This window comes from Diabrotica virgifera, chromosome 6 (assembly GCF_917563875.1).
Source record: "Diabrotica virgifera virgifera chromosome 6, PGI_DIABVI_V3a".
In the NCBI taxonomy this organism is placed as follows: Eukaryota; Metazoa; Arthropoda; class Insecta; order Coleoptera; family Chrysomelidae; genus Diabrotica; species Diabrotica virgifera.
The window spans coordinates 213,779,598-213,802,842 of record NC_065448.1 but is presented as its reverse complement, the minus strand read 5'-3'; the positions used below and the strand labels follow the sequence as shown (position 1 = coordinate 213,802,842).

The 23,245-nt window shown below is 30.9% G+C and overlaps 2 protein-coding genes across 3 annotated transcripts in view; both read left to right on the top strand.

Moving 5' to 3' along the window:
* LOC126887197 (protein abrupt-like) overlaps positions 1-23,245 on the top strand; it is a 285,519-nt gene that overhangs the window by 198,541 nt on the left and 63,733 nt on the right. The window lies entirely within an intron of this gene.
* LOC126887196 (uncharacterized) lies at positions 20,657-23,226 on the top strand. Of its 2 annotated transcripts, XM_050654590.1 has the most exons (5): positions 20,658-21,183; positions 21,587-22,101; positions 22,171-22,464; positions 22,528-22,909; positions 22,961-23,226. In XM_050654590.1, the coding sequence occupies exons 1-5, from the start codon at positions 21,165-21,167 to the stop codon at positions 23,128-23,130; spliced, it is 1,380 nt and encodes a 459-aa protein (XP_050510547.1). In that variant the 5' UTR covers positions 20,658-21,164; the 3' UTR covers positions 23,131-23,226. The 2 variants fall into 2 exon arrangements, with proteins under 2 accessions (XP_050510546.1, XP_050510547.1); XM_050654589.1 differs by having other exon boundaries at positions 20,657-21,183; positions 22,528-23,226.

Sequence of the window (23,245 nt, the reverse complement as noted above, 5' to 3'; positions counted from 1 at the left end):
TTCTTTTCTCTTCGGTTATCGATTCTTTCATCTTCTCGTTTTTCCATAGATTTGTAATTTTGTATTTTCAGGTGTAAAGGGGGTGACCACATAATAATCGTGATTTCATTTTTTATTTGTAGATAACTTTATTGTTTTTAGATCCGAGTATAATTGCTTGATTGCCATGTCGTGCTTATCAGCTGTTGGGGAACAAAACTTTACCAGTGCATTCTGAACTTTTGGACTCACGCTAAAACTTAATTGATTTGAATGGATTGGTAAAACGTTGTCTGATTTTGGTTTATTTCCATGTTCCGATCTTAATGGTGTTGAACGTGTTCACTTTCGGGTGGTTCTCAGCTTTCATCGTGGAGACTCTTCGTATTATCTAATTATCTTAACCACCTGCCACGAAGTATTTATTTTTTTATTTTCGCCGTCATTGTTTGCTCTGAGAATAATTAACGCTGTATTTTCTCTTTGCTACATATTCTAACTTAAAGATAATTATTTCACAGATTACTACAACTATTGGTCTAAAGTTACATATTCATACAAGGGTGATCCGCGCTCGTTGTAACAGCTCCACATAGTGGATACGTTGGTGCTCGCCGCTCACCCTCTTCGATTCAACCGGTTTGCGATTTATATATAAGGATAGGAAGGCGCATGCCGTATCCATTTGAGCAGCTACACCGAGCGCGGATCACCCTTGTATGGATACGTACCTTAACATTGTAAATTTCAGATTAAGAATTTCCTGCGATACTTTGACTAAACTTATTTTCCACACCAAGAGTTGAAATAATTAAAATAATAACTTTTTTTGGTTGAGCGATCTTTTTTGTAACTTAAATTTAATTTTAGTTTTTTTACTTTTAAATTTAGTGTAGTTTTACTTTTAAATTTAATTTTAGTTGTATTTTTAAAATAAAGCACGTTTCATTTTACCTCAATAAAGGTTTATTTCATTAAATTTTGCTGTTTTATTTGTGTTTCTGAGTTCCTTGATTTTTTGAGTTGCCGTCTGTTTAATAAAATTTAAATTTTTGAATATTTTTAATCCGTGAGATTGTAATTTTATTATCTTTTATGAGTTTATAGTAAACTTCAATCATATTTGAACGTATGAAAACGTAATAAATTGCATTTTCATTGAAAAACAAAAAGAGTGTGTGTACTTTGTACGCACGTAAGAAGTTATACTTCTATTTTTATTTTTCAACGAAACAAATATATTTTAAACATTTCAATTGTATTTTTATTTAAATATTAAACTAATTTTAATACTTAAAATAATGCCTTAAAATTTCCTTTATTACCATTACCAAATAATGCCTTTCGAATTTCTGCTGTATTTTCGTCAAATTTTAAAATCATTAAAAATGTTAAATTCTCGATAAATAATGTTAATCCATCATTTTTTGAAGAACTGGAGCGTCCCAGCAATTGCTTTTCCTTGAGGAATCCTAGAAAATCTAAAAAACGTCAGATTTTCTACACCATTTTAATAGAAGTATAACTTATAACGTGCGTACAAAGTACACGCACATTATTTTTTCTATATTAATAAGTCCAAAAATATATATAAAAACTATTGAAAAAGTCAGTAGAATTATAAACTCACTTTTGTCCCTTAGTGCGGCAGATTCGTGCAAATATTATAAGAATTGTGCATTTAATGATAGAAGCATGTAATTTGGACCACATACTACACATATAAAAGTTCAAATTTAGATATGAGGCAAAATCGAAGTTGGCGTCAGATTTTGCCTTGAAAAAAATGGCGACTATACATATGTGACTAACAGCACTATATCTCTTGAAAGAAAAGTTCGATTTCAATTAAATTTGGTATATAGGTTCTTTTTTTGATGTTTGAGATCGATGTCTTAAACCAGAAGAATCGGCTCACCAGAAGTTGTGTTTTCCTGGATTTTTATGTAAAAATATGTTTTCTTTTTGTAGTTCTTTCAATCATGCAAATATTATAAGAATTATTGTACATTTAACGGTAGAAGCATATAATTTGGACCCCATATACTACCTATTACACTCTTTTCAATAGCGGTATTACCTTTTTGAAAAATTAATATATACAGGGTGAAAGAATTGAAAAAAAAACAACATATTTTTACATAAAAAAACAGTAAAAACACAACTTCTGGTAAACCGATTCTTCCAGTTCAAGACCTCTAATTCATCAAAAAAAGATCCTTAATGCCAAATTTGGCTGAAATCAGACTTTTCTTTCAAAAGTTATCGTGCTATTAGTCACATATTACGCATAGTCGCCATTTTGAATGCCCGCCATTTTTGCAAAAGGCAAAATCTGAGATGGCCATATATCTAAATTTGAACCTTAATATGTGGTCCAAATTATATACTTCTACCATTAAATACCCAATGATTCTTATAATATTTGCAAGAATCTGCCACACATATATATAGGTACATGTGAAGATACGTTATGCATTTATTAAATGGTAATTGACATACTGGTAAATGGTAAATTTAACATAACTAAAAAGTTCAAAATATTTTTACGCTCTTTTCAATGGCGGTATTAACTTTTTGAAAAATTAATATATAAGGGGTGAAAGAATTTAAAAAACAAAATATTTTTACATACAAACCAGGAAAAACACAAGTTTTGGTAAACGGATTCTTCTGGTTCAAGACCTCGATCTTATACATCAAAAATAGAACCTATATACCAAATTTAGTTGAAATCGGACGTTTCGTTCAAAACTTATCGTGCTATTAGTCACATATATTATATCGTCGCCATTTTGAATGAACGCCATTTTTGTAAAAGCAAAAATCTGAGATGACCTCATATCTAAATTTGAACCTTTATATGTGTAGTATATGTTGTCCAAATTATATGCTTCTTTCATTAAATGCACAATATGTAATTGTTTCACATATCGGCTGCACTACCTGTTCTCACAACTTTTAAAACAAAACTTAACAACCGTAACCATAATAATAAAAATGACAACACATTCTTTAACCACAGCCGCCATATTGGATAATTTTTGACATGTCATTGGAATACCCAATCAGAGCTAACGTATAATGTATCTGCGCGTGGCACCAACAATTTTGATGAATTCGCGCACATTCACTCCCAATCGCGCCTAAAGAAGGATAACTTCAAAAAAAGAAATAAATGTAGCCAGCATTATTTGAAACTTGATAACATAATAATTGCTGGGGTGCAAAATGTTACAATGAACCGCTGCGCTGATATGATGAAGTTGCTTAGTTAATTAAGTCACCAGGGAGTGAAAAAATTAATTGAAGTCATTAATTGAAGAATACAACATGCGCCGGCCAGGGCAGCTTTATCCATTAGGCAATATAGGCAGTTGCCTAGGGCGGCAAGAATACTGTACAAAAAATATTTGTATATAAAAATTATGGATCTGAGTTCTGTCATTAAAGAGTATGAAGCTCTTTCAAATTACTTTACCGCAGGGAAGCCAAAAAATTGTGCCCAAATAAAACATATAAAGAAATAAGAAAGAGAAACAGAAAAATTCAATTTGACGAGGAGGCCGATGATGAACTAAACTTTTCAGCTAGTGATGAGATGAAAATCCGCACTTTCTATATTATAATCGACACGCTGAATAGACATCTGGAATCTTATCGACTTATTTATCAACGTTTTCGAGTTATTAACAGATTTGCCAAAATTAAGCAATGAAGAAATTATTAAAGAAGCTGAAAATCTGATACAAAATAAAGACGACCAAGATACATCATTCATACATGAATGCATTCACTTAAAGGGTCATTTGGATATCACAATAAAATCACCAATTGACATAAGAAGAGTTAGTGCAGTCACTGAATGTGGATATGAGCTATTACCTCCGATTTCGTTGAACCTCCATCGATTTGCATGAAAATTGGTGAGTAGTTAGAGGATATCTCAAGGAACAAAGGTGGTATGGTGTCAACTTACTCTTTTACCCTGGGGTGGATGCCACCCCTTGTTGGGGGTGAAAATTATTTTATTAAAAATATCCCCAAAATTAGATAGTGGGACAAATTCTAAGCAAAATTTGTTACATAAAGTTATTAAAATAAATCAAAACTTTTTGAGTTATTAAAGATCAAAGATTTTAATTTTTCGTGAGAAAAATGTATGTTTTTAAGCGATTTTTCATAAGTAACTTAAAAACTATAAGATTTTACCAAAAAGTTATTACCAAAATTGAAGCTAATAAAAAATGAAATAAACTCCTTACTGGAAAAACCTTTTAATGTTAAATAAAAGTGAGTTATAATACGTAATTGAATGTATATTTTTTTCGGCGAGTACCCAAATATAAGTAACTATTCAAGCTTAAATAACGGGAAAATGATATGAAAATGAAATAACATAACCTTATTAAAAGTACTTAGAAATATCTATAAAATAAGCCCCCGAACAAGTTGATAGCATTAAAATTTATGTTGTTCTGAAGCTATTTTCTTGTGGCATTTTTATAATCAAGTATATTCAAATGGGAAATAAGCCACAATTTTACCTAAAAATGATTTTATTAACGTTTCGACGCCCAAGTCGTAAAATAAATAAATAACCCAATATTTTAGTATTATTTAAAATTTAAAATATCAAGTCAGAATTTGGTATTAGTTTTGAGAGCAAACTAAATGTAAACCCAAATACTTACGATGTCGGGATAGTATCACGAGGTTTTTCCTGGTTTTCCCTCGTGATTTACTATGGAATCTCTAACGCGAGAATTTCACTGCCACCGTTGCATTTGGTTGTCTTTTTAAAGACAGATCACATGCTATGATTTTTTGTGGCGGATATTCTTGAGTTGGGATTGATTTCATGTAATCGAATGAACTATCTTTTAGTAAAGTCGTCCCAGGAACGCAACTCATCAATATTGACAATATCATTTTAAAGTCGTCTACTTTAAAATGTATAATACGTGTCTGAATTGCCGATATAAATGAGTCAGATTAAATAAATTATTAGAAGAATTTTTTACTAAGCAACAACATTTTTATTTATTTAGTATTATTTTGTATTTTGACAACGACACCCGACTTGGGCGTCGAAACGTTAATAAAATCATTTTTAGGTAAAATTGTGGCTTATTTCCCATTTGAATATACTTGATTATTAAAATTTATGCACCAAATATTTTTCAAAAAAAATCTTTTAAAAACTTTTACAAAAAAGTTATTGTTTTTTTTTTAATAACTCCGTTAATTTTTAAGATATCAGGTTTTACTAAAAACCATTTGAAAGTTAATTTTAATGGCTATTAATCCACGTTGAATTTAATCTTTTAGACCACTTACTTTTTTAAAAATAAAAGGTTAAATGGCCCCGGTTACATGGTTCTCGCAGCAAAATTTAAGATTTAAACGTTTCTATCTCGGTTATTTCTTACCCTACAGAAATAGTAAAAGGTAAAATATTTGATACAGAACAATCTAAAATTTGGTTATACACACTTTTTACGTATATTGAGTAATTTTGGAGTTATTATCAAAAGAAAATGAAAATTACGATAATTTTAAAAATTCTGATTTTTTTAAATTATATCTTTTTTTCAAAAATATAAATTCTAAACCGGCCAAAATTGTTGAAATCATTATATTTTACAGGTACATATTAAACGCATTGTTTTCCCGTTATTTAAGCTTGAATACTTAGATTTGCGTAATTACTCGTCGAAAAAAATATACATTCAATTACCCATAACTCACTTTGAATTACCATTAGTTTAGTTCTTTAAGTGTATTCAGATATTCAATTTTGGTAAAAATAACTTTTTTCTAAAAGCTTACAGTTTTTGAGTTATACGTGAAAAACAGCTTTAAAACATGCATTTTTTTACGAAAAAATATAATTTTTGATCTTTAATAACTCAAAAAGTATTGATTTATATTAATAACTTTATATAACAAATTTTGCTTAGAATTTGTCTCTCTATCGATTTATGGTATTATCTAAAAAATAATAATTTTCACCACTGAGAAGGGGTGGCACCTACCACCACGGTAAAAGCGCAAGTTGGCATTATGTCACCTTTGTTCCTTGAGCTTATCTCTAACTACTCACCATTTTTGATGAAAATCGATGAAGGCTCAACGAAATCGGAGGTGAAAACCTTCAATGACTGCACTAAGTGAATTGAAAGATATTTTCCCTAATTTTGACATTGCTTTGCACATTTATTTGTGTATCCCAGTTACCAACGTGTCCGCTGAGAGTCGAAAATGTCAAGAATTAAAAATGATTTCCCATCAAGTATGACGCAAGAACGTGTTAATAACTTTTCGATTTTATTAAGAAAAAAAATTTTTTTTGAAAGTCTTTTTTTGAAAAGAATTTTCGGATGTGATCGAACTGGAGTGACGATTTTTTCTGTTATAGGTATATAAACATCGTAGTTTAAATCCATTTTTAGTGTATTCTTATTTAAATAAAAATTTCTGCAATTTTTTTTCGCAAAAGTGGTAGGTACATGTTTGAAAAGCGGCTACTAAAGAATTGCCTAGGGCGTCAATTGACCTAAACGCGGCCCTGGCGCCGGCGCCGAATCAGCTGGTTGTACAAATCTTGTAATAAATAATACTTTTTTAAGAATAATTACATGGAACGCTAATGGATTTATCGGAGAGTCCGCTAACTAAAAGTTTTTTTTTTAAATAAACTGTATTGACACTCTTATCTGAAATGCACCATTCAAGAACTTCATCGAAATAAAAGGGTTTGATGAATCATTAAGAATTATTAAGATTCAACATTTCCAACAAGAAGAAATTAAGGATCATGAAATGGAAGCTATCGTTGTTACTTTAATAGTCTGCTTCTTCTTTTGGTGCCTATTAGTTTTGAATATTGGCGATCATTCTGGATATAATTATTTTATTAACTGATGCTTTAAATAGATTCGTTGTTGTGGAGAACCATTTTCTTAGGTTATTTAATCCCGATATTCTTCTTCTCCAAATTCCTCGCTTTGCAAATACTTTGCCTTGAAGGATTATTTTCAGTAATCTGTATTTAGCCCGTTTCTCATTATGTGTTTCTATTATCTGCCTCTCCAGTTCCAATTTACATCTTACGCGATTTACTGGTAACCATGCAAAATTCCTAAATATTGGCTTAAATCCTCATTTGTTGCACTACCAAAAAAACAGAGCCACAAATTGCAGCGACTATCGCACCATCAGCCTAATGAGTCATGTATTGAAAACTTTTCTCAGAATAATTCATCAAAGAACATATTTATAGAAAAATTGAGGACAAAATCTCAAGTACTCAGTAATCTGTATTTAGCCCGTTTCTAATATGTGCTTCTATTATCTGGCTCTCCATCTCCAATTTACATCATACGAGATTTACTGGTAACCTTGCAAAATTCCTAAAGATTGGCTTAAATCCTCATTTGTTGCACTACCAAAAAAACATAGAGCCACAAAATGCAGCGACTATCGCACCATCAATGAGTCATGTATTGAAAACTTTTCTCAGAATATATTAATCAAAGAACATAATATAGAAAAATTGAGGACAGAGTCTCAAGTACTCAATTCGGTTTTAGCTGCGGCCTTGGAACGCGTGATGCATTATTTGCAACCCAAGTTTTAATTCAAAGATGCAGAGATGTAAATCATGACGTTTTCGTGTGCGCGATTGGTTTTAAAAAGGCTTTTGATTGATAAAGTTCGCCATGAAAAAATGTTATATTTTCTTAAGACTTTCGGTCTGGACGGTAGGGACATTAGAATCATCACAAATTTGTATTGCGGCCAGGCTGAATAATGTGTTAGGGTTGGGAATCAGTGCTCTGAAGAAGTAAAAATCAAGCGTGGAGTTCGACAAGGCTGTATATTGTCGCCAATGTTGTTTAATCTTTACGCTGAAACAATCTTAAATGAAGTGTTGGAAAACGCAAAAGAGGGCATAGGTACTCATTAAGGCGTACTTATGAACAATATCAGATACGCAGATGACACCCTATTAGTGACACGATAAATTCTAACATCTTCAAGCGTTATTGAACCGAATGGTGGCGCTCTGCGCGATATATGGACTCCAAACTCAACGCAAGAAAAACAAAGTTTATGGTTATTAGTAAACAGGCAGCCGTAAATAATAATAGCTATAACGTAACAATTATCTGGGCACTCATAATAATGAAAGCTGGAACCCTAGTACAGAAATAAAAAGTAGAATTGCCAAAGCAAGAACAAGTTTTATGAAATTTAAGAAAATCCTGTGCAGGCATGATCTAAATCTGGAACTTCGCATAAGTGGTTCGATTTTATATATTCCCAGTACTAGTTTACGGGGTTGAAGCATGGATCCTGACAGAATCACTTTAAAAAACCTAAAAGCGTTTGAAATTTGTGAAATTCCATTTCTATTGCTAGTCTCTTCTTTTTTATCTGTTCCTCTCTGTTGCCGCCCGCCTTTCTTTGCTTTGTTATCGCCAACATATCGGTTTGTACCGTAGAAATTAATTCGCATATAGTATCAAAATTTATTAATGATATTTTTTAGGGAGCAGATGAGCTAGTAGGACAAATAGATCTATTTTGTCAATAAATAAAATGCCAAAACCCTGGTATTTATATTCAATCCGGAGAAATTTATCACGTACGAATATATCGCTAATGTATTTTTATCTTCTTCTTCATGTACCATGTCCTTTCAGAATGTTTGTTACCATCATAGCTATCTTAATTTTATTCACTGCCACCCTGAATAGCATGCTTGTATCAACACAATTAGTCCAGGGCGGATCTGTTTTGAGATGGACGTTGAGAGGTGACTCAAATTTTTTTGCAGAAATTGCTTGAAAATAAATCAAATAATAATATTTGAGTTATCCTCCCTCTCAAAAAGGTCCGGAACATTGTTTAAATAATCAAAATGTCAAAAATTTAAGGAAAAATTCGATTTTTTTCTTCGTTTTTTGATTATAACTTTAAAAGTATTCATTTCCGAGAAAAGTTGTACTGACATAAAAGTTGCGTATTTAAATTTCCTACAATATAAAATTGGTTAGAAATTTTAAAAATAGTCTCCCTAGTTGCAAAATAGCAATAATTGCGAAAAAATCATACAAAAAAAATATTCGCATTTTACGTTTTTCAACCATTTATAATACACTTAGGACATTCATATTTCACCCAGAAAAACTTTATGATACAGTAAAACAATACTATAAATTTCTTTAAGATCGGTTTAATAGATTTTGCAAAATAAATTTTGCAATCCAGCTTTCGCAAAAAAAAATTCATTTTTCAAAATGTTACAGGACTGAAAATAAAGCAGATAGCAAGTTAAAAATTTTTTTGCTTATAGAAGTGTACTGTACCTTTCATTTTCAATTTTCAAAATTAAAATCGATTAATTACCACGGCGTCAGAAAATTTTTGAAATAAACAATAATTTTTGGTGCTACGCGCAGGACAGCGGTGTTCGATTCACACAAGTTGATTTCCACCAAAATTTCTTCCAATCTTTATCTAATATATTATTTTCTTACTCTATATTTTGTTGTATTTTAATATTTTAATTCCACAAAAATCAAACTAATTTTATTATTGTTTGTGAAATATTGTTTAAACAATTGAATATGTTTAAAAATAATAAACTTTTATTATATAAGTTAAAATATATGAACAAAGAAAGTTTTTGCTAATAAAAGTGTTATTTCAAAAGATAGAGTATGTGTTTTTATTTTGCAACAAACAAATTTATCTATTTATATAGAAATGTAATAAAAATTAAAATGTATCAATCATTATCAAAGGTCATTGGAATGCCCAATCAGAGCAAACTATCCGCTGTCCTGCGGGTAGCACCAATAATTAATGTATATTTAAAAAAATTCCTGACGCCGTGGTGTTAATCGATTTTAATTTTGCAAAATTGCGAATGAAAGGTAAAGTACACTTCTATATGCAAAAAAATTTTAAACTTGCTATCTGCTTTATTTTCAGTCCTGTAACATTTTGAAAAAATGAATTTTTTTTACGAAAGCTGGATTGCAAAATTTATTTTGCAAAATCTATTCAACCGATCTTAATGAAATTTACAGTATTGTGTTACTGTATCATAAAGTTTTTCAGGGTGAAATATGAAGGTCCTAAGTGTAGCATAAATGGTTGAAAAACGTAAAATATGAATACTTGTTTTTGTATGTTTTTTCACAATTATTGCTATTTTGCAACAAGGGTGTTCATTTTTTAAATATTTAGCCAATTCTATATTGTAGGAAATTTAATTACGCAAATTTTATGTCAGTACAACTTTTCTCGGAAATGAATACTTTTAAAGTTATAATTAAAAAACCAAGAAAAAAATCGAATTTTTCCTTAATTTTTTGACATTTTGATTATTTAAACAATGTTCCGGACCTTTTTGAGAGGGAGGATAACTCAAATATTATTATTTGATTTATTTTCAAGCAATTTCTGCAAAAAAATTTGAGTCACCTCTCAACGTCCAAATGTACTAATATTTTTACAGATGCGCCCTGGTCTAAATACCAATCTCGCAAGTTCTTCAACCATGAGGTTCTTCTTCGTCCTGGACTACGTTTGCCTGCTATTTTTTCTTGCATAATATTTTGCAGCAACCTATATTTGGGACCTCTCATTATCTACATGTCCGAAATACTCCAGCTTTCTCTGCTTGATGCCTTTAATAATCTCAGTAGTCTTGCTGAGACATTCTAGTATTGTGGAGTTTTGAATCTTCTTCACCCAGGAAACTTTTAAAATTCTTCTACAGCACCACATTTCGAAAGCCTCAAGCGATTTAGATCGATTTTATTCACAGTCCAGGACTCGGCACCATAAACTAGGACCGAGAACGCGAAGTATTTTTTGCCAATGGTAGAGGTACAGGAAAATACCTTTTGAATATTACACGAATGACGGAAAAATCAAGTGAATTTAATATCCCATTATACCAGCTTTATAATTATCAAATGGCGGATATTAAAAGAGGTAATCAGATTTTGGAAAAAACTGGAAGAAAGACTTAATGTCATTCCACTTCTCTTTTGAAATAGTTTTTCCATTCGGATAAGTACTTTTAAATTTTCTGGATTAAGCGATAATGGACTTTGACGTCGGACGGTTTTTGAAATATCTATTTCTTTAAACCTCAATTCAGTAGATGAATGAGATTCATACAGTGCGGTGGAATAAGTGTTGCCCCCCCCCCCCTGTTAACTTGTTTATTTTAAGAATATAAGCAAAACGCTCGGATAGGTCGATTTTTAAACTAACCATAGTATATTATAGCATCAACGTTTCGAACTTTACGCGATCCGTCTTCAGGTGACAGGCATAACTTTAATTTTTTAAATGGTAAAGTACATCATGATGTGACACCTCATTTAACAGCTTTTAAAATACTGATTTTGGAACTTTCGGAAACGAAATGCGTGCTTGAAAGTGGCTCTTTTAGCACGGCCGTAAAAGTATTTATTTAATTAAAATACGTCAATAAAATTTGTAAGTAATCATCTGTCAATATGGTTAACTTCTGTCTATGAGTTCGCCAAACGTGTACATATTACTTTGACTTTTCAATCATAGTGTATGAAATTACATATTAGTATATTTTTACGAATGTACATTTATTTGCAGATAATGTCTGGAATTCACTAAGTTTACTTTCATTTTAATCACTTAATGCAGCTGACATAAACGACATTTTTTAAATTCCTGTTACTATTTACGTCCACTGGCAACTTTAACATGGAGAAATTCATAATACTATATTTGCTTACTCATTATTTTTGTATTATTAATCTATATCAAATAATTAATTACGGTAGTAATAGTAACATTTATCACCAATAAATATACAGGGTGTAACGAAAATACAGGTCATAAATTAAATCACATATTCTGAGACCAAAAATAGTTCGAATGAACCTAATTTACCTTAGTACAAATATGCACACAAAAAAAGTTACAGCCCTTTGAATTTACAAAATAAAAATCGATTTTTTCGAATATATCGAAAACTATTAGAGATTTTTTATTGAAAATGGACATGTGGCATTCTTATGGCAGGAACATCTTAAAAATAATTATAGTGAAATTTGTGCAACCCATTGTTCCCTTAAACCCCCCCAAACTTTTGTGTACGTTCCAATGAAATTATTATTGTGGTACCATTAGTTAAATTCAATATTTCTAAAATTTTTTGCCTCTTAATATTTTTTCGATAAGGCAGTTTTTATCGAGTTGCGGCTTCTCTTTTAATATGTTTACATAAAAATTTTATGGGGGTTTTGTTCCTTTAAACCCCCCAAATGTTTGTGTATGTTCCAATTAAACTTTTACTGCGGTACCATTAGTTAAACACAGTGTTTTTAAAAATTTTTGCCTCTTTGTATTTTTTCGAGAAGGCACTTTTTATCGAGATATTAATTCTTTTTTAAAATGGCTCAAAATATACCTAAAAATGTAAATCATAAATAAATTTTCATATTATTACCAAGTCTCCATAATCGTACTTAGCCATATACAAATATGTGGTGGATTTGACAAATATTCGAAATATCTCGATAAAAACTGACTTTTCGAAAAAGTACTAAGAGGCAAAAAAGTTTTTAAAATATTGTGTTTAACTAATAGTACTACAATAATAATTAAATTGGAACGTACACAAAAGTTTGGGGGGGTTTAAAGGAACAAAACCCCCATAAAATTTTTATGGGGTGTCTAAATTTCACTATAATTTTTTCTTAAGATACTACTACCATAAGAATGCCACATGTCTATTTTCAATAAAATATATTTAATAGTTTTCGATATATTGGAAAAAATCGATTTTCATTTTGTAATTTAAAAGGGCTGTAACTTTTTTTATGTGCACATTTGTACTAAGGTAAGTTAGGTTCAATCAAACTATTTTTGGTCCCAGAATATGTGATTAAATTTATGACCTGTATTTTTGTTACACCCTGTATATATTATCAGAAAAAGAATAACATCACAAAAATTTTTTGACACATTCTTACGTAGCGAAAAATCGTACGGTGGGGTAGTAGTCACATCCGTTTATTTTCAGTATTAACTTAGTTTAGACTTTGTTTTGACTAGAAATTTTTGATTTGATTCGTATGCATATCATCGATGACGCATGGGTATTCTTTCATTTTCCGACTGTATATGCTAAAGAATCAATTTTTTTAAATATTCATTAGCAGGAACATCTTCTTTTAGGGCCAGACAGTCCCTACAGGTAAGGCAATATTATACCATAAGGGTTAAAACTTTTATCGTTTGGAGGTCTAATATCTTTTTATATATTTATCTTTTTAACTTTTTTAATTCAAAGTTGGGAATTGATTAATTTATAAGTTAATATTGGCTAAGTTAAGGAATTTAAGGATCAGGTTAATCTTACGGGGATTAAGGTTGGACATAAGTAGGCAAATTTCAATGGGGGTAGGGATATTTGTTTTACCAAATTCTTTATATAGGTCAAAATTGGGTGACATATTTATGTACAGGGTGTAACAAAAATACAGGTCATAAATTAAATCACATATTCTGAGACCAAAAATAGTTCCAATGAACCTAACTTACTTTAGTACAAATATGCACAGAAAAAAAGTTACAGCCCTTTGAAGTTACAAAATAAAAATCGATTTTTTCGAATATATCGAAAACTATTACAGATTTTTTATCGAAAATGGATATGTGGCATTCTTATGATAGGAGCATCTTAAAGAAAAATTATAGTGCAATTTGTGCTCCCCATAAAAATTTTATGGGGGTTTTGTTCCCTTAAACCCCCCAAACTTTTCTGTACGTTCCATTTAAATTATTATTGTGATACCATTAGTTAAATTCAATATTTTTAAAACTTTTTTGGCTCTTAGTATTTTTTCGATAAGGCAGTTTTTATCGAGTTGCAGCTTCTTTTTAAATATGTTTACATAAAAATTTTATGGGGGTTTTGTTCCTTTAAACCCCCCAAATGTTTGTGTACGCTCCAATTAAACTATTACTGAGATACCATTAGTTAAACAAAATGTTTTTAAAACTTTTTTGCCTCTTTGTATTTTTTCGAGAAGGCACCTTTTATCGAGATATGGCTTCTTTTTTAATACGGTTCAAAATATACCTAAAAATGTAAATCATACATAAATTTTCATATTATTACAAAGTCTCCATAATCGTACTTAACCATATACAAATATGTGGTGGATTTGACAAATTTTCAAAATATCTCGATAAAAACTGACTTTTCGAAAAAGCACTAAGAGCCAAAAAAGTTTTAGAAATATTGTGTTTAAGTAATGGTACTACAATAATAATTTAATTGGAACGTACACAAAAGTTTGGGGGGGTTTAAAGGAACTAAACCCCCATAAAAATTTTATAGGGAGCACAAATTTCCCTATAATTTTTTCTTAAGAAGCCACTGTCATAAGAATGTTATATGTCCATTTTCAATAAAAAAACTTTAATAGTTTTCGATATATTGAAAAAAATCGATTTTAATTTGGTAACTTCAAAGGGTTGTAACTTTTTTTATATGCACATTTGTACTAAGGTAATTTAGGTTCAATCAAACTATTTTTGGTCCCAGAATATGTGGTTAAATTTATGACCTGTATTTTCGTTACACCCTGTATATGGCACTCAAAAATCAGATGATTTAAGGACCCAACTTGGCCTGTCCTGTCCTCATTCTAATAAAGGTGGTTATATGTCTTCTGTCTTGGTATGCAAAATTGTGGTACCAGGGAAGTTTATCTATCTGACCTACAATTTTAGAGTAAAATGAATTATTTCGATTTTTCCCGTGCCATTCTTGCTTCCACCTATTCCAGATGGAATGCTTGATGTCTGGTAGAAGGTTGGAATAGTGAAGAGTGATACCAGCAGCTACATTTAAAGTTCTACCTATATTAGCTAGTTTATCAGCCACCATGTTCCCTTTAATATTCGAGTATTCGAGTGTCCTGCAATCCACGCCAGACTAATATTAACGTTATTTTCTTTCGCTTCAATGATGCGTCTCTTGGTCATGAACGATGAGTGTTCTGTTTCCATAGAGTAAGTTGATCTGCCTATTTTCTGTATGGCACTTTTAGAGTCCGAGCAGATGATTGCTTGTTTAATCCCATTTTGAAAATAATTTGGAGGGCATGATTACTACATAATAATTTTTTGGGCTATGGCCTTGACAATTATTTGTACAGTGTACAAACTACAGGGCTATAAAACTGCTTAGCCACACCATGAAAATATGGGAGAGAGTAATTGATAGACGGATACGTGAAGAGACCGACATATCCGAGAATCAATTTGGCTTTATGCAGGGCAGATCAACAACAGACGCAATTTTCATTACAAGGCAGTTGATGGAAAAATACAGGAGTAAAGAAACAAACGCTCATATGGTATTCATTGATCTTGAGAAAGCACATGATAGAGTTCCTCGAAAGATTCTGTGGTGGGCACTCAATAAGAAAGGAGTCCCTGGTGCATACGTAATGATTGTGAGGGATATGTATGAGGGAGTAACGACTAGTGTTAGGACAGATGTGGGAGAGACTGATAAATTTCATGTGAAAGTAGGATTGCACCAAGGCTCGGTGCTTAGTCCGTATTTATTCTCATTAGTTTTGGACCAGATAACAGCGAAACTACAGGGTAACATTCCATGGTGCTTAATGTATGGTGATGATGTCGTGTTAGTAGGAAATAGTGAAAGAGACTTCGAACAAAAACTGGAACAGTGGACACGAGCTCTGGAGGAAAAAGGTTTAAAAGTTAGTAGGACAAAGACAGAGTATTTTAAATGTTCATTTAAAGATGGAGTTACTACAAATAAAATGGTTTCTTTGGGTGGTGAACTGATTGTAAAAAGCAATAGTTTTAAGTATCCGGGATCGGTATTACAGAGTAATGGAGAAATAGATGGAGATGCATGCAGTAGAATTAGGGCTGGATGGATGAAGTGGAAGGAAGCGAGTGGTGTGTTGTGTAACAGAAAAGTTCCAATGAAGCTGAAAGGAAAATTCGATAAAACAGCCATAACACCGGCTATGATGTACGGAACTGAATGTTAGGCAGTGAAAAAGAAAGAGGAACAACGAATGCATGTGACGGAGATGAGAATGCTTAGATGGATGAGTGGAGTGACAAGAAAGGATAAAATTAAAAATGAGTATATTAGGGGAAGTCTAGGTGTGGCACCAATTTATGTAAAAATGAGAGAGCTTAGGTTGAGATGGTTTGGTCATGTTCAACGTCGAGACGTTAATCATCCAATACGAAGAGTAGCTGAAGTGCAGATTCCTGGAATAGAGTAGGAGAGGAAGACCAAAGAAGACGTGGGGGAGACGATTAGGCAGGACATGTTGGTAAAGGGGATTAATATTGATATGACCCAGGATAGAATTGTGTGGAGAAATGCAAGTAGGGAAGCCGACCCCGCATAGCGATAAGGCAAAGTGAATGATGACTGAAAATAGAGATAAAACGTAGATTGGTTCTAGAAAACATAGCTCTAGGGAAGCTGATCAAAATATGGAAAGAAAACAAAATTTCAATAACCCTAAAAATAAGAGTGGTCAACTATTCCAATTATTTAGTGTTCCAATAATAACACACGAATGCGAATCTTAGACACCGAAACCATCGGAAAGATGGCTAATAGCTTCCTCTGAAATGTTCTGTTGCAGAAGAATGTTATGGTATTTCGACTACCGACAAGGCGACGAATAAGGTCTGCAAAAGAATTTCAGCAAAATCCTGTCCAACTGCAAAAATTTAAATGCTGTAGATTGTAGACTCATAGAAAATGAAAAACTCATCATTCGAGAAAAAGTAGAAGACAGAAGACCACGAGGAATCCAAACGACCAGACCATAGGAGTGTGCAAAACACCAACGTACGAATTAAAAATGTTCAAAAACAGCTTAACGATGGAGTTGACCGATGAACCTATCCCTTTGGTTTTTTCTTTAGCTTCCTGGTTTTTTTCCTTTTCAAGATCTTTTCATATTCACCTTTTTCTCTCTACATTTTCTAGGACGTCTAGGACTCAATTACTTCCTCAGTGTTTTTTTCAACTGAGACATCTTCTTTTTCGTTGCCTTTAATCTTTAGTATTTTTTGTATTCTATTAGGTTTGTTTTGCATTTTCGTCGCTTACCCTACTAAAATTTGTTAAAAATCCTTAAGTAATCATAATTTGAGAATTCTTGCAGTTGTATGTTCCCCCGTGATAATTTGGATGAATAAGCATTATAATAATAAAACCTATTCTAAGCAGTGGCGAGACATTTGACTTCGGAGTAGGGGTTTACGGTATTTCGAGTACCGACAAATAAGATCAGCAATATCCAGCAAAGTCAAACTACAAAAATTTAAATATGTACTGTAGACATGTTTTGAAATCATACACAGAAAATATGAAAAATGAAAAAAACGTATCATTCAAGGAAAAGTAGAAGACCACAGACCACGAGGAATTCAAATGACAAATCACAGGAGTATGCACAGCAACAATGCACGAATTGAAAGAAATGATTAAAAACAGATATCTATGGAGATGAACGATATACGACATGGAGATGAACCTATCCATTTGCTTTTTTCTTGGGTTTCCCCTCTGTTCTTAATTTTCGTCTTTTTTTTTCCTTTTCAAGATACTTTTTAGATTTAACTTTTTGAAGTTATACTTCTTTACGGTTGAGAGTGAAATTTTATAATTTTGGGCGCATGCTCACACAGACATTATGTAGTTCGTTGCTAATCTTTCAAGTTCAAGTTATGTATGTATCAGCGCAAATAAGTCATTAAAAGAATATATTAGTGTTTTTAGTAAATGTATTATTTATTATAATTTTTCTGTCTTAGGATTTGTCTTCCTCGGGAGTAAGATAATAAAATATCTATTACAACATTTTTATACTTCACTTGATCTATTTGTCACCGTGATGTGTAATTATATCCGAGACGTCACTTAGACGCGGCTTGATAGCTTGGTTGGTAGAGCATTTGACCAGATAGCGAGGTCCCGGGTTCAAATCCCGGACGATTCATATTCTTTTTTTTTTAATTTTTGGTATTGTTTTAATAAGAAGTTTTTGAAAGTGGTAGGTAAGAAAGTTAGTTTAATATTTAAATAAAATACAAATAAACTATTAAGTATATATATTTTGTTGATAGTTACAATAGAAGTATAACTTCTTACGTGCGTACAAAGTACACACACATTCTTTTTTCTTTACATTTTCTAAAATTTGTCCATTTCACCTTCTGACTCAGTTGCTTCTTCAGTGTTTTCTTCAATTGAGACATCTTCTTTTTCGTTGCCTTTAACCATTAGTATTTTTTGTACTAGTTTTTAGTCCAGAGAAATAAGATTTTTCTCGTGACACATCCCCTTCCAGGCCGAAACCAAATTTTTTGAGTAGTATGGACATCTATATTAATAACCTATATGTTTCCTGCAGCCGATTTTGATGATATACATAGCTATAAACAAATGAAGATCAAAAAACGCTAAATTTTCGCTTTTTTTGTCTATTACTAAAAAGTAAAGCATTTTAAACAAATTTGAGAGTAAGAAACTGATAAATCATATAAAACACTTCAATACGGCGTTCACTGCATATGTCTATCCTTATTTGTTGCTTAGAAAATTGCCAAATAAGTCATAAATTTTGAGATTTTATAAATGTTCATAACTTATGTAAAAATTAAGTTAGAACTTTCTTATTACACAAAAGACTGAGACTTCTGATGCTTAAATTATATTCTAAATTTCAAAACAATTGGTCAAATAGTTTAAAAGTTATTTAATTTGTTTATCCCAAATTAATTTTTTTTGCAACACCATAAGTCAGAAAACGATGAGGTTACAGTAATACTTCGAACAGTTTATGAAAGAAGAAGATTTATTCTATTAACTTAATTTAAAAAAAAATTACAAAAAATAATTATAAATAGTGTAAAATTATTTTGCAAGAACATGTCGATTTTTTGCTTATAAACAATTAGAATAACTTTTTAACCGTTACCAGTAGAAAAATTATTTTTCCATATTTAGAAAGACTAAATTTTTATACATATTTAGAAAGAAAAACAATTGTCCTACGACAATTAGGGACAAAGTTAGCCCCCTTCTTTTTTTAATTCACGGCAGCTTTGTTTATAACAATTAAGAAATAAAATTAGTCGCATTTGAAAGAACATACTTCAAAGTTTTAACGTACCAAGTATACAAAAGATTTCCTTTCAAGGAAATCGTCCACAAAGCTTAAAAATGTGGCCCTTAAAATCGGCCGGCGATGAAAATTGGGATAGCGATGAGAGGGGGAAGGAGTTAACTGTATCTCTGGTTCTCGATTATTTATTTCGTTGTTTCTTTTTTTAATTTGTATGTACTTTTTACGTACATTACGAATATGCGTTATTTAAATAAACTAATTGTTATATAAACCATCAAATTGGTTTAAACAATTTTTTTTCAATTTTTTTAATAATATTTGATGTAACTTTTATTGTAAAACGTACATATTAGTTATACAGGGCGTACAAAAATACAGGTCATAAATTAAATCACATATTCTGGGACCAAAAATAGATCGATTGGTCCTAATTTACCTCAATACAAATGTGCACATAAAAAAGTTATAGCCCTTTGAAGTTACAAAATGAAAATCGATTTTTTCCAATATATCGAAAACTATTAGAGATTTTTTATTGAAAATGGACATGTATCATTCTTATGACAGGAACATCTTAAAGAAAAATTATAGTGAAATTTTTGCATCCCATAAAAATTTTATGGGGGTTTTGTTCCCTTAAACCCCCCAAACTTTTGTGTACAACCCAATTAAATTATTATTGTGGTACCATTAGTTAAACTCACTGTTTTTAAAACTTATTTGCCTCTTAGTATTTTTTCGATAAGGCAGTTTTTATCGAGTTGCTGCTTCTTTTTCAATATGTTTACATAAAAATGTTATGGGGGTTTGTTTCTTTACACCCCCCAAATGTTTGGGTACGTTCCAATTGAACTATTACTGCGGTACCATTAGTTAAACACGATGTTTCTAAAACTTTTTTGTCTCTTAGTATTTTTTCGATAAGGCACCTTTTATCAAGATGTGGCTTCTTTTTTAATATGGTTCAAAATATGCCTAAAAATGTAAATTATAAATAATAAATTTTCATACGATTACCAAGTCTTCATAATCGTACTTCCCAACAAACATTTTAAGTTGATTTAACGTTTCATCAGCTAATTTTAGAAGCTTGCATGTTGAACAAAGGTAGTCGATTAGTTTGTTTATGCATCTGTTCAGATTCTAAACAGGCGAAAAAGGAGAAGATAATCAGCTTAAAGCTGAATAAAGTAGCATTTATTAGCGCTTCTTCAACTTTTATATGGCTATTCATATTGCTACTGTACCACTTCTGCAAAATGAAGAAATACTTATTCAGTTTCTAAACAGCTTTACTTTCAGCCTTTGTTCAGCTGCTTTTGACCAATTTTCACGTGTTATATAATTTGTTTCCTTGCTGAAAAGTAGCTTTTGCAGATATTATACAGTCTATTTTTCAACTCTTCTTCAGCTTTTTATAAATAAAACAAAAATGTTTTTTTTATATATTTATTACGATTTATTATCGACATTAGCTTTCTTTTAACTTCAATTTCACACTTATTTTATTATTTTATTTAAAATCGTAATACTTAGGTACTTTTTTTATTTTATAGTGTCTTCTGTGCGATTTGAACCTGCTACCTCTCGATCCATATATCACTGCCTATCCCACTGAGCTAATCTGGCACTTACCAAAAATGTGTATTTTATTGTATAAATGAAATGCTTTGGAAGCTGAACAACAGCTGAAATAAATTTGAAGAAGCGCTGTTTATTTGTCGAACAAAAGCTGAAAATAATTATCGGAATTTTAGTTGAATAACTTCTGAATACTTTCTGCAAAAGTAAACAACGCCACATTCACTAAATTTTAGCTGAATTGAGATTGATTATTAGCAGAACAAAACACTCCTGGGATTTACCGCGAAAATACTGTCTTGTCTGTAAACGGAGATCAAAATTTATTTGTTTTTCCTATTTTTATAGTGATTTTTGCGTAAGTTTTAAGTCAAAATGAATAGGTGTAATCCAGGTAAGTACGTTGTTTATTATTTATTCTTTAAGTATACAAAGTGTTTGTAAAAATGGATATTAATAATTATCAATATTATACATTTAAAAAAAGTTAGGTTAATTATTTTTTTACATTTAGTATTAAACTTATTAAATTATGAAATATTTTGGTCTTAAATAATTAGAATAAACCTGAGATATATTTATTTATATAAGGAGACTGATATTAACAAACTACTAATAAGTTACAAATCTTCTAATTAAAATAATGGGTAAATAAAAAGTATACTTTTATTATTATAAGAACGTAATATGAGTTGCCTATGCATTGGATGAAATTTAAAACTTCTTTTTTTCTACTTATGTACCTATGTAATATTGTAGTTAATATTTGAAATTTTAATTAGTTTAATTTATTACAGAACCCCATTTTAAAATCGTTGAGACGATAGAAGCTGGAAGGTCGGTCTTAACTGTTGTTCCACACAAGTGGATAAAAAACAAAATTTTATTTTGGCCACCAAAAAACGTGAAAAATCTGATAAAGGATGTCAATTCTACTCCAGACATTACGTGGAATAAAATAATATGTCGCATCAAAAGAAATTATTATAAAAATCGCATTGCAGCTGAAACTGAACTTTTAGAAATGTCGGGAGGTTCGGCAACGTCTTCAACTGATTCCGAGGTTTTAGGAGAAATGAAAGAAAAAAATAAAGTAAGAAACACAAAAAAGGTCACTAGTCAACAAAATTTTGAAACTCTGTTTGCATCATCATCGTCAAAATTTTGTTCGTTTCAACCAATCATACCGGAAGAAACTCCTGAGCCTGTTGTTGAAAGCGAAAATATAATTTTGGAAACCAATTTTTCGGATGAGGCAATTATTTCTCCTGAAGCAATTGCAAATGCGCAGTTTTTAAATGTCATCGAACAGGTAAGTTTTTATTGGAAACATTTAAAATTATTACTTTAATTACTTTTTTTTTGCACCCTTAATTATAAGCCTTTGATTGGAGAAGAAAGTAAAAACGACATTATTAACAAGTTGAATGACATTGAGCAAAAATTTAATCAGTTTAAAAATGATATAACAGAGAGCGTAAAAGATATGTTGGTGAAGGCAGTTGCGGCAATTAAATCAGATTTTGATGCCAAATTATTGTCAGCAATGCAGAATTTTAAAAACAATCATCAGGATGATGACAATATTCAATTTGAATTTCATGCCGTTTCAACCTCACAGGAGTTAAGTCAATTAGAGGAAAATCTCAAAGATCCAAATTATGAAAAGAAAGTAGTAAGTTATATTATTTCAGTTTTCATTTAATCTTTTAAATTTAATGTTGATACTGTTTTCTAGAGAAATTATTTTAAAAAAATTATTGGTAATATTCCTGATACTAGTAATGGTTTGGATACCTGCTATAGTATTGTAGATTATTTTTTTGAGAAAAAATTTATGGTGCAGTGTTCGTGGACGGGAGGAAGTAGAAGCAACACTGAAAAATGTTGTATTAAAAATTGCAAAAATATTTTAGAAGTGTTTTTTACAATAGTCCAAAGTTCCAATAAAGATTTTTCGAAGGCTTTGTTGAAAAAATTTATAATTGGAATTACAAGAAATGCAAAGAAGCGTAGTTTAACTGGAGGCATCCGCCAATCTTCAATACATAGAAGAAAAAAATCAATGGTTAAAAAACAACGTTTAAGTGGAAACAGAAAAGGTGTTGCTCAAAGACAAGGTAAAGGTACCTATATTAAAAAAATGTATAACATAAAAATTATTATTTCAGGCGAAAATGAAATTTTTTATGAAAATGAGCAATCATTTAATGAAGAAAAAGAATATGATGAAGATAACGATGAATATGGTATGGAAAAATATGAAGCTGACGGTGAAGATGCTATAATAGAACATGACGAGGTTGAAGAGGAAGATAATAATGATACAGACACGGACTAAAAGAACATTTTTATTAAAAAAACTTTTTAATTTACATTCAAGTTTTGTTTATTTTTAATAGTGTGTAGAAGAGGAATAAAAACAATTTTACTTTCATTGTATTTTATAACAACCA

Coding starts and splice junctions, on each gene's coding strand:
- LOC126887196 (XM_050654589.1), top strand. Junction 22,102..22,170: donor TTTTAAATGTCATCGAACAG/GTAAGTTTTTAT, acceptor CTTAATTATAAG/CCTTTGATTGGAGAAGAAAG. Junction 22,465..22,527: donor CAAATTATGAAAAGAAAGTA/GTAAGTTATATT, acceptor ACTGTTTTCTAG/AGAAATTATTTTAAAAAAAT.